This window comes from Anolis carolinensis, chromosome 1, assembly GCF_035594765.1.
Source record: "Anolis carolinensis isolate JA03-04 chromosome 1, rAnoCar3.1.pri, whole genome shotgun sequence".
In the NCBI taxonomy this organism is placed as follows: Eukaryota; Metazoa; Chordata; class Lepidosauria; order Squamata; family Dactyloidae; genus Anolis; species Anolis carolinensis.
The window spans coordinates 328,548,795-328,563,373 of NC_085841.1; the positions used below are offsets into that span (position 1 = coordinate 328,548,795).

The 14,579-nt window shown below is 35.4% G+C and overlaps 1 protein-coding gene across 6 annotated transcripts in view; it reads left to right on the top strand.

Annotated features, from left to right (window-relative positions):
• Nucleotides 1–14,579, top strand: part of mia2 (MIA SH3 domain ER export factor 2) — a 58,504-nt gene that overhangs the window by 24,575 nt on the left and 19,350 nt on the right. For all 6 annotated transcript variants that reach the window (XM_008125864.3, XM_008125856.3, XM_008125850.3 and 3 more), the window contains 12 exons: nt 2,471–2,602; nt 4,268–4,289; nt 4,376–4,464; nt 5,856–5,927; nt 6,594–6,704; nt 7,188–7,259; nt 7,752–7,856; nt 8,651–8,773; nt 10,157–10,280; nt 11,139–11,185; nt 11,552–11,642; nt 12,423–12,561. In XM_008125864.3, the coding sequence (XP_008124071.2) occupies nt 2,471–2,602; nt 4,268–4,289; nt 4,376–4,464; nt 5,856–5,927; nt 6,594–6,704; nt 7,188–7,259; nt 7,752–7,856; nt 8,651–8,773; nt 10,157–10,280; nt 11,139–11,185; nt 11,552–11,642; nt 12,423–12,561 (1,127 nt within the window). The remainder of the gene's footprint in view (nt 1–2,470; nt 2,603–4,267; nt 4,290–4,375; nt 4,465–5,855; nt 5,928–6,593; nt 6,705–7,187; nt 7,260–7,751; nt 7,857–8,650; nt 8,774–10,156; nt 10,281–11,138; nt 11,186–11,551; nt 11,643–12,422; nt 12,562–14,579) is intronic.

The following is a 14,579-nucleotide window of genomic DNA, read 5'->3' on the forward strand; positions in this document are numbered from 1 at the left end:
ATTCTAGTGGACAAAGAAGAAGTAAAGAGATTGGTCAAGAAACAGCATTGCTTAGTGAATAGACAAATGGGGAAGTGGGCTAAGAAGGAGGAACTTACGTTGCTGTTTTATATGCTTACTAGCTGTGCCCGGCCACGCGTTGCTGTGGCAAAGTGGTGGTGGTATTGGTTAAAAATAGTTGTGAAATGTTTATTTGATGTTATTTGTATTTTTAAATTAATGTTATTGTAACTTACGTTTTTTATTTATTATATTTTATTATTTTGTTGTATTATTTTTACTTATTTCGTGTTATTATAGTATTTTATTGTATTAATTTTTGAGTGTTTTTAATTTTTTTAGTTTCATTATTTTTATTGTATTATTTGTATTTATTTTATTTTTATTGTTTTATTATTATTTGTATTTTTATTCTTTTATTATTTTTATGTATTATATTTTATTATTTGATTATATTATTTTTATTTTTAATTGTATTATTTTATTTTGGGTTTTTTTGTATTTATTTTATTATTTTTATTAGAAATAATATGACAGTATAGTGGTATAGTAGAATATAGTACATAATATGTAATGTTGATATTGTGCGTTGATAATAATATAATGTTTTGTATGTATATATTATTTATAAGCCTCTGTGAGTCTACATCGGGGTGAGAAGGGCAGGATATAAATTTAGTAAATTAATATATAAATGTATGTCGTGCATTTGCATAGTGTGCATAGTTAATGAGATGTTTTGTGGATGGGCCCAGACGGAGGCGCGACATTCCAATATGTTTCCTTCGATAGAGAAAAATCTGAAATACTGATGTTCAGGGATTTTGGGATTGACCTAGATTTGGATAAATATACCCTGTATTTGTATAATAGGGATATTTAATGAGATGTCTTGGAGACGGGGCCAAAGTGTAGACATGAAATTCCGTGTATGTTTGTTTAGATAGAAATGTGAGATATGAATAGTTACGGTTTAAATTTATAATAATAATACTCCTATATGTGACATTGTGCACATTATTATTATTATTATTATTACTATTATTATTTAACTGTCAGTTTAACTGTCACTCCTGAGGATGTGTGGTTGGGTTATTATTATTGGATTATTTTTATTCTTATTATTATCATTGCTAATTGAGAGACCATGAAGGCCAGTCATATAGAAAAGGAGGGTGACTTTGTTTTTGCCGTCCTTTTTCCCTTGGCGCCTGGCCAATGGCCTTTTCAACCGGTACCGTGGACTTCATTTCCCAGAATCCCTGGCCTTTGAACCATCCACGAGGGTTTCTGGGAGTTGGAGTCCCGAACGCCATCCATTGGCATTGCTGGAAACCGCTTGGGTCTTCAACTCCCAGAATTCATAGCCATTGAAGAAGCTTGCAAGCGTTTCTGGGAGTTGGAGTCCAGAATGTTTTGCTGGCTGAGGTCGGAGCACAGCCACAGAGGGTGGTTTTCCTCTGTCGCCATCCTGCTGCCTTGGGCTTCCGAGCGGCTGCCCTTTGCAGGAGGGAAAGGTGGAGGAAGGGTTTGGCTGGGCCTGCTGCCTGAGAAGGGAGGCGGGGCCTAGCCAGGCGCCAAGCACTGGCCTCACATAGGACGCCGTCCCAGGAAAGAGATGCCCTCCCGGGAAGGGGCGAGGAGGTAGCGGAGGAGGGCGGGTGTACATGGATATGGGGATGTGTGTGTGTGCGTGTGTATGTATGTCGGCTGTTGGGGAAGGGCGGAAATTGAGGCCTGGATGTGCAGCGGCCGCCTGGAGCCTCTGTGGCCTTTCCGGCTGCCGGGGAAGGCGGCAAAGTGTATGGGTCCGTGGGGGGCACCTGGAGGCCCGCAGAGAGTAGCCACCTTTCGGGTGGGCCGAGAAGGCAGGAAGGTGAAGCAACAGGGTGAAGGGCACGAGGGCGGTGGAGGTCGCGAGAGAGGGTGAGCGAGGGGTGTGTGTGCGCGCGCGGAAAGGGTTGGGAGGATTGTGGCGCATGCGTACATCGCCTGTTGCGGTTGTTGGTGTTGTGATTGTGTTTTTAGTATAATTTTGTTTTATCTTACTGAAGGCGGGGATGATTAATTGTGTTGCCAATTTTTGAGTTTGGGGGGTTTGGGGTTTTTCTGTTTTGTGCATCGCTGTGATGCCAAAAGCCTTTTATATATATAGATGTATTATCTGTTTATATGCAGCACTTTGAAGTGCTTCTGTGTGTTGCCCCGAATCCCTTTGGGGAGATGGTGGCGGGGTATAAATAAAAATTTACTATTACTGTATTATTACTGTATTCTCCCTCGGGGAGAAGGGCGGGGTAGAAATATTGGAAATAAATAAATAAATATTATTATTAAACCAGTAAAATCTCCAGATCAACTTTTGGGTTTCTGATAATTTTCATGTCTGAAGAAATGACCGATGAATATTCACAATTTTGAAGTTAGTCCAGAGGAAAAATGCTTTCTTTTTTCTTTTTATATTTTAAAGGTTGTTGCAGCATTGCCAGAAAACATGACGCCTGATTCAGATATTCATGGTTTTCCATGGGAAATTGTAATTTGTGGGGCTGTTCTTGCTATTTTTGTTATCTTACTGCTAGTGTGCAGGAGCTATCAATCTGTAAGTATGCAGTTTGGTCATAAAGAGTTATACCAGTCTATATTGGAACAATTTACAAATAGTTTTGCCAGTTTCCAATTGGAGTAGAATTGTGTAGTTTAATCCTATGACTGTTCATTTGGAAATATATCAGCATGATTGGACTTAAAATGTAACTTTTAACAGAAATCCATGGTGGCTGATATTTTGATGAAGCTAAGCCATACAGATTTTCTGTATTTTGGCAACTTAATATTTTAATGTTGTATATGAAATACATCAAAAAGTAAATTTAGAGTGCTAGCTCATTGTTTTGGTATATGTTAGCAAAACCAATGTATACATTTTAAGATCAATATATTACTGTTGGTTTGAATTTCAAGATAGTATGCAGGCAGTCTCCAAGATACAAACATCTGACTTACAAACACTCATAGTTAAGAACGGGGGTGAGACAACAGGAAGTGAGAGAAATCTGCCCCTCGGAAGGGAAATGAATTCCTCAAAGAGTTGTAATGGGGAAAAAGTGTCTCCACTGAAGCCTTCTCACCAAGCCTTGTTTCCACAAACCTACAGGATCTCTCTTGTTCTTGACTTGGGGACTGCCTATAGTTAATATTTCCAAAATCAGTGTAAGAAATGACTGGCTTATACATGGTACAAATTGTAAATTTTATCAGGGTTCTCTTGAAGTTTACAAGACTTAGTTCACCTCCCTCTTCTCTCTCCCTGATTTTAAATACCATATTATGTTACATTAACTCCAGTGTATCCTTTAGCTTGAAAAAAAATAATTGTGCAAACCTTAGTTTATCTGAGATGTTTGTTTCACAATAAGGTTACAACAAATGACTTCTATGATTTCATTATTGGAATGCCCTTATTCTATAGACACATTGTTTCCTATTACTGTATACTATTTCCTTTGATACTTGTGTATTTAATGGAAACTGAATTTTTCAAGTGTAAAATAGTAGCATCCCTGTCTTTATTCAGTGACTGTGACAAATCATTGTAGTTTTGTTCATGTTAGAAGCTTCTGTAAGAGTAATCATCATGACTGCTATTTGGAATATGTGTTGTCCATGTTAGTCTGAAACTGTGAATGGTAGAAATGATAAAGAAGGGCAAAAATAAAACAAATGTGCAATTTTTGTAGTGGTGCATATGGGGTTGTGTGGATTAGAATTAGACAGTGGAGGGGAAATGATGGGGGTGGGCTTACATCTCAGAGGAAGTCCCAATGTAAATTCATATGGTGTTTGCAATTCTAACCAATTGGGAGACTTAATTATCAGTTTTTATTTTAATTAGTGATCAGCCTTTATTATAATTAACAAATATGATAGCACAACATTCCCTGTGTTAAGGCTAACATGGTTTCCTGCTTTTGCATAACAGTTAATGGTTTCAAACTATGAGAAGTTAGTTTTAAGTGGGCTAAATGCCTTAACAGTACTGAAATATTTTTACTTGCAATTAAAATGGTAGCAGTGCATGATTTTGAAAGATCCTTTTGATGTCTTATCTGAATGAGGAAAGGTCTGATGTTATGTTTCCCTTGGCCCAAGGAATCAGTTTCCTATTGACTGTTATTTTACTTTTATTTTCCCTTATGATAGAAACCTGAAATTCAATCGCATGTAATTTTGTAAACCAACTGCAATATTTACTCTTCTTTTGCAGATTAAAAGTAGACTTTATGTGGGTGAGTTCAACATTTTATCTGGCTTTATTCTAGCTGAAGCCATTTTTCTCTCTTAGTCACTACATATAGCTCTTCTTCTTTTTTAGGCAAGGAGAAACAGCTAGCCAGTAAAGTTGTTGAACTAGTTGAAGATAAATGTAAAGTACTGGAAAAATTCAGTCGCTGCAAAAAAGAGGTAATTTGGATTATTGCAGAACTTTTTAGATTCTATTTTATTGTTTACTGCTGTGTTTTAAGCCTTTCATATTAATTTTAAGATTTTTTGAATTTTCCATTTTGGTTCACATTGTATTTGTACAACTTAGCTTAGCCTCGTGCCTGTTCACTCACAAGTAAATAATAATAATAATAATAATAATAATAATAATAATAATAATAATAATACCATTGTATTCAGTGGAGCTTTGTTTTGGGTAAATGTACAGTTGGCCTGCCATATTCATTGGAGTATGGTTCTGGGACACCCCTCCTTCTGTGCAGATATGAAAAAACATAGACAGTAATGCCCCATAACATTAAATAGCGACAGTATGAATGCACATGCTTCAGTATCTCCATTTTGTGTTTCTACCATTTACTGGCACACATATCCAGGATGTCACTGACAGAATTGCCCCACAGATGCTAGATTTCTCCTAAAGATTAACAACTGTTTAAAATGTGGGCATTCCTTCCTTTTTTCTCTGATTGGTGTGTTTCAACATTTCCTTCCAAAGCAGTTGTAAAGCCTCAATATGGTTAAGGTAATTTGGTAAATGATAAGTACTCTAGTTGTGGGTGCGTTTTCTTGGTGACAGAGAACACTGCAACTGGAATGTTGTGAAAATGCAGTATACCTCCAACATACTCTACATATTCATGTAAAAGTGTAGAAATGTTAGTTAAAAAATCAATCCCCAAAACCTGAGTCAACTTATCCATGGGTCATTGTGAGTACTGTACCTTAACTCTGTTTGAAAATGGAACTACACCCTTCTCTGAGTAGAGTGGCAAAAGGTAAGAGCCTAGTCCATCCCAGAAGAACCTAAAAGAAACATTGACTCCTCTACTCTCTCTGCTGTGGCGCTGCTTCTGTCCTTTTTGAATGCCTAGGGTGGAGGAAACAGTGGCATTGGTGCTTTCTTTTCTACGCAGAATGACCTTTGATTCAGCCATGGAACATTTAAAGTCATAATTTTGGTCCTAAAATATATCCCCTATTTATACATGAGATCAGTTTGTACTTGAGTATATACAGTAATTACACAATCATCTAGTTTGCACACAACAGAAGAGTTATTGCTATACTAAAAGAAAAAGTTAACTGGTGTGGAAGGTTATAATAGCCTTATCTATCCTCTAGATGTATTGGTCCTCAGTTTACATAGTGGCAAGCGGGATAGCAGTAACATTCAAGAACTGCATTCATTTGGGAAAGCAAAGACACGTTCTCCAAACTGCTCCTAATGTGGAAAATTTGCTTAGACTGGTTTTGATTATTAAAGAGGTGAAAATAGTTGATAGCTTTTCATGTTGTTTTGTTCTGTTCTGTTGTGTTCTTATCTTAATTTGGTGTTTTTATTTCAGTATGAAGAGTTAGAGAATTCCCTAAAAGATGCCAGCCTTTTGCAGGGATCCACAGCTACATCAGATATTAAGGTAGATGTTAAATATTTAAATGTTTTGTGTAATAATCAGTTTGATAAAATAATTACCGCTTTATTACCTGAAAGTATGTTTCCTTATTTGATCGTTCAGTTTTGTTCAATTGGACTTCTTCCTAAAATACTGACTTATGGCCTTATATAAATTTGTTGTGGTTGTTTATAAAATGCCTGTTTACTAAACAAAATCATATACATAAAATAAACTCATTGGTTGTTGTTAAGATCCTGTGGTTATACACAATAACCACATTACAATATTCATGCAAATTTTGAATCTGGTATCTTCTTAATCTCAGTTTTTAAAAATGTTTTCTTAAGAGAGATTTCAACAAAATATAGAAAATGCTTGGAGCAATTTCAAAACTATTGAAGAAGATAAAGTGAAAACTATAGGTGTGCAATGAATTGGTTATTACTATGGATAACAAAAGCAAATAAGGAAATGTGATACATTAATTTGTATGGTTTATTTTTGTTGGTTAGGCATGGATTTGTAAAACAGAGTATCCACATTCGCTGATTGTGCAAATCATTCAAATCATTCAATTTTTGATGTGATAGTTATATCCTAATCTACCTTATCTACATAATGGCTCCTAATATTTCTTCAGAGTATATTGTGTAGTTGTAAATGTCTTTCTAAACTTGTTACTTTCAGAAGGCGTATGAAGAACTGAACACCTCAAACTCTATGCTTAAAAATGAAATAGCATTATTAGAGAAAGAAGTGAGAGAAGAAAAGTCTAAGCGATCAGAGCAGGATGACTTGGTATGTGTTCCGTTAAAGCCCATTTTGCTCGGACAAGAAATACAATAGTTTTGCATGTGTTGTTGAGTGTGTCTGTGAGATTCACCCAGATATGATTTGTTATCATCATAATTAAATCTAGTTTATCTCTAAACACTAGAAATGAACCTTCCTAAATTCAGTGATACTACTTCTCAAGTCGTGTGTTTGTTTTCCTGCATGCTCAGGTTGTACCTAGGTATCACTGGATGGTTTGAATGACTGGCTTGAATATATCTAGAAGGATTTGTTCCTTACCCCATGCAAATGTGTGAGTGTCTAATTTTGCGTTATTATGCATAGTTAAAGCCATTCAAAATAAACAATTCACAAATGCTGCTCGCCATTTCATAATTACAACAATAGTAATTGAAAATGAAATTATTTAAGTGATATCTTCCAAAGACAAATCATCAGGCAGACTTAAGGAAGCATTTATAAAGCATATATTTAACATTTTTCTAGATGACTGAAATACAGAGAAAAGTGGAATTTTTAGAAAATGAAGCAAAATCTATACAGTCGCAAGTAGCTGAAGTAAGTCAATATTTTAATTTGTTTTGATGACTGTTACATTAGTTTTATAAGGCACTATAACAAAGTTTTGCGTCTTACTATCAACCTTTTGAATTGATCTAAACATGTCTTACAAGTCTTCCTATATGTGGGCACTTTTCCACATATAGGGATTTTAGATCTTCTGTGGCAAATGAAGATAGGTCTATTCTTTTGACAGTAACTTGTGATTTTAGAGCAATTTAATAGTGGTTCAATAATACAAATGATTCCAAGTCAAGGGGCACTCTTCTGTTACATTGTGTGAGTTGTACAACTCTCTTCCAAAAGTAAAGAAATAACTTGGTAAAGCCTCATGAAAGTACAGTGCTGTGCTAAGACATACAGAACGTGGAAGGAAATCTCCAGCAGTGCCTTCATAACATACTTCCTATGATTTTTTTACACAAGAAAGGAGATTTCAAGAACATACATTGACATATGAGGAGTTTCATTGCATTGCATTTCATTTAGGCCAAGACCACATTGAAAGTGTATGAGATCAGTAGAGAGAGGCTGAAGACCTCTGTCCAAGATGCCTTAGAAGAAAACAACCACCTTCAAGAAAGTCAAAAGCAGGTAGATGTTTTTCCACTGCTTGGTTTAGGATAATTTTATATTTAAAGTATTTTGCATTTAAAATCATAAAGTTTTAAATACCAAGGCATTTGATGCTTGGTTTTAATGTGCTATATAGTGTAAGCTCCAGGATCCATTTGTCAATTCTTAGCAAGTCTGAGATCCAGTTTTCTTTACCTGGTACCTTGTGGGAATGGCGCACTTTGTCAGAAAATTTGGGGGTAGTTGGGAGAGAGGTGATGTAATTGACTGAAAAATAACATCTGACTTTAAGAGATGGGTGTTTTAGTGATAAGTGTGACTAGAAGGTTTTTTCCCCCATTCTGATGAGATTTAAGAACTGAAGGCCTTTGAAGGCTTTCAAGAGGTGGCTATATTGTTTTGAAAGGTACAGCTTTAAATTGTTTTTATCATTTTTAATGTACATTTTAGTTGTTTAATATTGTTAATAGTTTAATTCTGTTCTGATATTGACTTTGTGTATCTTGTTAACATCGTTGCAGTCATCTTAATTTGAAAGTTGCCCCTGAGTTCCAATCTGGGAGAAAGTTGGGACAGTTAGGATGATGATGATGATAATAATGATACCGTAGTAGTAGTAAGCATCATCAGAGTGAGTCTGGGAATCATCAAGGACTGCAAAAACAGCTTTGGGGCCTGCACATGACTCATTGGCTCCATATTGCCCACTTCTAGTTCAGGTTTTTCTTAAAATTTAGAATTCATTGTATTCTATTATGATCTAATTATATAAATTGTTTTCCAGTGATACTTTTGCAAAATTTTATTTCCAGCTGTTACAAGAAGCAGAAGGATGGGGTGAACGATTTAGTGAATTAAATGAGCAAACAAAAATATTTCAGTGTTCTAAAGCAGATATGGAAGATGCTCTTAAAAACAAGGAAAGTCAAGTCAAGGTAAGAGCACTGTGTTAGAGCAATGTTGACTGCAGATAGCCTATTTGAGCTATTCTAGTAGCTCATTTTGGGTGCCACCTGTGCAAAGGGATTTCAATTAACTCAGGAGGAGTCCTTACAATCCTCCCCATTTCTGCTCCAGAGAGTCCCTCAAACTTTTAGAGCAGATTTAGTGGGCTTGCAGTAGACCAAGATAGCATTGGATTTCACCCTTTGTGATCCATGTGTGATACAGTGTTGAAGTTTCTAGTAGGGTTTGACCAGTTTTACTAGCCTTAGATGTGATGCTCTTTAGAGGTGTAGTAAAATAGAAAACTGTTGCAATATGTGCTAGCATGGTTCACAGATGGCTGAAAGATCCCTTTTATAGAGGATCAAATTGCTGTGGATCTTTCTATGAGTTATTCACATAGATATATCTGCATGTCTGATGCGATCAGTAGGCAGCATTCTCTTCATCTGTAGAAACGAATGTGCTGTATCTAGAGATACAGTAGACTCTAAAATGGCAGTTAGGGTGCCCCAATCTGGGGGGGTCCATAGACATAGTAGAATCAGTGTATATGTTTATAGAGATATCGTTTGAGGGTGGGTGTTTCCCTCCCCCCCCCCCAATTATTCCTGGGTGTGGCCTTAGAAGTGCTCTCAGATCCTGCCACTCAGCATCAGCATCTCCCATTGTAATCTTTGAGGAATACAGGTGCCTCTCTCCAGTCTGGATGAGACTCCTTGGTGTTGTGTTTACTCTGTAGCTTCTTTGATTCACAAGGGAATGACCTGCACTATTACAAAACTGAAGAAAGAAAAATTACAGGCTTTGGCATGTTTGGTGCCTTGCTGAACTCTTTTTTAATCAGCTGAGTAGTTATATTTCCTCAATATATTTTGTCATTTGTCCCTTCTAAAATATTACATATGAATAGGTAAGCTAATTTTTGAAGAAGTTACAAGCATTCAGGCAAAACAAAAGTGTGGCAATGAAATGTCTTTCATTTCTTGAGAAATCTGTCATCACCCTTCCAAAATTCTTAGAGCATGTTCCAACAAGTTTTCACAAAGATGCAAGTGACTGTCAAAGATGACGAAACCTACTAAATAAACTCAGACTTGGAGTGCTGGATGTAGGGAAGGGCAGGCCCTTCAGGTTCCAGTTAAATAGCTTCATAAAGAGAAAAAAAAGGCCAACCTAGATATATTTTAAGTTCTGCAATTGACTTTCCAAGAGGTCTTACTGCTACAGTGTGTGAGGTTCTTAGAAATTGCATGCAAAATGCTTGATACTGTTTAATTTGATATTTTAAATGAATAAAATCTTTAAATTGTTCTTTGTAAAATAAAGTAAAGGTGTAATTCCTAATTTCCCTCCTTTTCAACATTTTACAGTCACTGACTGAGTGCTTGTTGAAGATGAAGGATTGGAGCAGTGCCATCGGGGAGCATGATGATGCTGAAGACAGTCACTGGGGGAATTATATAAAATGTGAAAGAGAAAATGGGGAACATTTAGGTAAAGGCTGACATACCTGTTATGTAAGCAAAAAGAAAAAGTGATTGTTTTTCCAAATTCTAATCATGAAGCTTGCTGTCTTTATAAATATAGTACAGTCCCTGTATCCATGGGGAATATGTTTCCAGGTGTTGCATGGATATGCAGCACTGTGGATAATTATGAACTCTATTAAAATTAAAGATTTCTGGTCCAAGAGTACCATAGAGTCACTCTGGAGGAACTAGAAAATGTCTAGAGATGACATATTTTGTCACATGTGGATAAATGATACAGGGCAGGTGGGTGTCACACTATATTTTTATCAACAAAGGGGAATTCAAATAAGATTATGACATGACTGTTTGTATATTGTATCATTTCATGTATGAGGTGTTTTCACGTAAGCTTTATATTTCTGTGTGCTGGACTACTCACTGCTGTTAACAACATGTTCAGAATGTTGCTGACAGAAGTATCCTTTTGAAAAGAACAAATCCCCCAAATTCTTACAATAATGCCCGCCCCCACACTTGCATAACTCACCAGAACACAAACCGGTTTGACAACTGCTCATTCTTGTCCTTAACTTGCGGATAAGCAGCCTACACAAAAAGGTCGGGGACTTTAATCCCATGGAGATACCTCTCTAATTGAATTACTAAGCACATCATACCCATTTCAGAATAGAAATGATTATTTGAAGCTTGATTAGGTGAATTATATACCTGTTCTGTCTGCTCCATTCCCACTCTAACTTTTTTTTAAGCCTGATTTTGGGAATGACTCTTTTGAAGTGCTTTACATAATACCAAAAGTGAGACTTTCTTGGGTGATTTACTGTTTTTCCATCTTTTCCCTCTTTGTTTATTTTATCAGATGACCAAGAAAAACGAACCATAAAAAAACTGATTTATGCTGCAAAGGTAATTAATCAGCCAGTATTAATTTGTTTATACTGCCCTTTAAAAAGACAGTCTTATCAGCAGGCCTATTTAGTTCATGTACACTATATTTTGTTAGTTACCATGGGAATATTTTTACACTTATGAGCACTATACAAATTATCAAAATAATACAATTAGTTTCTTCATGTTCTGTACCTTCAAGTTGTTTCTGACTTACGGAGACCCTAAAGCAAACCTATCACTTGTTTTTTTGGTGTTTTTTTTGGCAAGATTTGTTTAGAGTGGCAACCCAGAAGGTAACTCAGAATTAAATAGAGATTTGGAAACATGCATCAGTAGTCACTCTTTCAATCAAATTGTTTTGTCTTTAATTCTTCAATATAGTTGAATGCTTGTTTAAAATCCATGGAAACAGAAAGGAATCAAATGTATTCAAAACTAAGTGATGAAAACAAAGCAAAGGAGGAACTTGCAGGTAATTTCGTTGGTTTTTATAATTTTAAAATGTCTTTTTAAAAAATGAGTGAAGTAATAACATGGAGTTAATTCAGATTTTTGAAAAATAGGTGCTTAACAATTTTGGCTAATTACAGAAATGTTGCATGAGCTGGAATTATTCATCAATACATCTTGATATGACTTCTGAATTTCTAAACACTGCTTATGGCTGTTTCTGTGCATTTCTTGCTCCCCTCGCTGCTAAAAATGTTTCAATTTTTGGAGAGTACATTTTAAAATAGACATGAGGGGAAAGTAGATTTGCACGTATCATAATCACTATTATTTTAATTGACGGATGTTTGAGCTTCCGTAGTGGGAAGGTCCTTAGCACTGGTTTGTGCGGCATCAGTATGAAAGGTAACATGTCTGTTTTGTTTGGTTTTTGTTGGTGTGTAGCTCTTGGTCCTTACCCACATATCCAACCATGCTTCCCCCATGAGGGAAAATTAGTGTATCCTTTAGTCTAATGAAAAAAAAGGGAAGGACATAAAATGAAAGTGTATCCTTTTGTAGAGTTTTACAAACATTTTTAGTTGTTAGTATACATACAATCATGTGAGATTAGTAAAACAAACAAAAATTCCTCCCCAAATTGTCTTGAGACTTCCAAGATCACCATGAATGTTTTATGTCTACTTCAATTCAGTCCAGTCTGTTTCTTTTCAGTGTGAAAAAATAACAATTTTCATCATGATTTATCTTTACCTACCACTTTAAATTGCTGGTTGGTTGTAATCCTTTTTCTTTGTAACAGAACGTATTGAAAGTTTGGAAAAGGAACACAGCACATTGCAATCTGAAAATGCACACTTTGAAAATGAAGTTCAGAAGCTTCAGCAAAAGCTTAAAGTCATGTCAGAGCTGTACCAAGAAAATGAAATGAACCTTCACAGGTATCAGTAACAGTAGATTATTGCTTCATGAATTCATTCTTTGTTTCATTTGTAACTTAACAGAATCTATATTCCTGCCTTCTTAAAAACTGTTCTATTATGTAATGTTTATTTTATTTTGAAATGGGCTACTCACAAAAACAGATGTCGGGGATGGGCATATCCTTTTTCCCCACCACATGATTGCCTTGTACTCCTCACCTTTTCATGAGAATAATTGCCCAAATACAAATTTGCAAGAAACATACTAAGATCAACATATAACCTTTTTTTCCGTGTGCTGGCCTGCAGAACTTCTCTCTCTGTCTCTTAATTTAGGAAATAAAATATTTGTTTGTGGAGGAGAGAGGGACGTAACCCAAGACCGAAAGTAGAAGATTCAAATTAAATAGTTTTACTGTTTTTCTTTGCTGTACAGGAACTCATTTATTAATGCAATATAGGGCTAATTTGCATCTTAGTTTTTATCTTTATTTGGAAAAAGAGTTTGCTTACAGATTCTATGGCACATTTTTGTCTCTCAGATTTTAAAAGACCCCTTTTTCTTTTTTGCAGTTAGTTGAGTCTCAATTTTTTTTCCCTCCCAAAATTCCTTGAGATTGATAAGGCAGCTAGTATGTGATAAACATCTCTTTATTTTGGAAGGGCAAACTTCCTAAATGTATCTCTTTCTTACAATTGTTAAAGGTCAGAAATGGCCTCTCCTTTTTCTCCCTCTTTCCTGGGAAGTTTGTAGCAGAATCCTGGCATGAGCAGTTCAACACCAAACAAGCCCAATGGATTCTACTTTTGGGTCCGCTTGCAGTGCTCCTCCTGTTTTTACAAATGTTTAATATGAGATGTGTAGTAGAATTTTACTTTTGGCCATGTTATTATATAGCATCGCCCAATGACAAATCTAATGATGAAGCAAAGTGAAGAGAAGGCAGCTTTATTTTATCATTTTCTTGAACATGCCAACTTGTTTGTTCAGGTTGGTGAGTGGTACAGGAGTGGCCAGTGATTTGGAAATAGATAGAAGCTGCATTAGATTTAGCTTTGCTGCTCTGGAGCAGATCAGCAAAGGAGCAGGAGATGGAGCAACTGCGTGAACACCAACAGAAATGTTTGTGAGCATCTTATCACTCAGTGACATTGCATTAATGATATAAGGCATAAAGTTCTGGACACTGGAGTTATGTGATCAAGTCTTCCCTAAGCTTGGCTACATTGTGTGGTCTAAATGTAGAGCCTTTATCTGCGGATCTTTGTGAATAGTCACTGTATAGTTTTGTTCCCCCATATGTACACATAGGCATGTGTCCCCCTGATTATAGTAACAGCAGCTTCTGTTACTATAATAAGAGTGACCAGATTTTCTGGCTTAGTCCCACCATAAAAGAAAATGGGTTCCCTGGAACTACAAAGACAGGTATCCACTGTTATAGTAATACAGGAATTTTTTTGAATGTCATTAAACCTATATTTAGTTCAATGCATCAATATGAATACAAATAGAATAAAGCATTGTTATACAGTAAAACAAAGGACTGTTACATTCATAGTAAAAAGAATATTTTTCTCTCAGAAGATGAATGGACTCCTCTTTTCATAAACAATAATTATTCTTTACTGGGAAGTAGTAGACTTCAAATACATAAATTGACTCCTCTTCTAATATATAATAACTAGCTGTGCCCAGCCACGCGTTGCTGTGGCAAAGTGGTGGTGGTATTGGTTAAAAATTGTTGTGGAATTTTTATTTGACGTTATTTGTATTTTTAAATTTATTTTGTTGTAACTTATCTTTTTATTTATTATACTTTATTATTTTCTTTTATTATTTTTAGTTATTTTGTGTTATAGTATTTTATTGTATTAATTTTTTAGAGTTTTTAATTATTTTTAGTGTTTTTTATTATTTTTTATTGTATTATTTGTATGTATTTTATTTTTTATAGTTTTTTATTATTTGTTTGTATTATTATTTGTATGTATTATATGTTATTATTTGATTATACTATTTTTATTTATGTTTT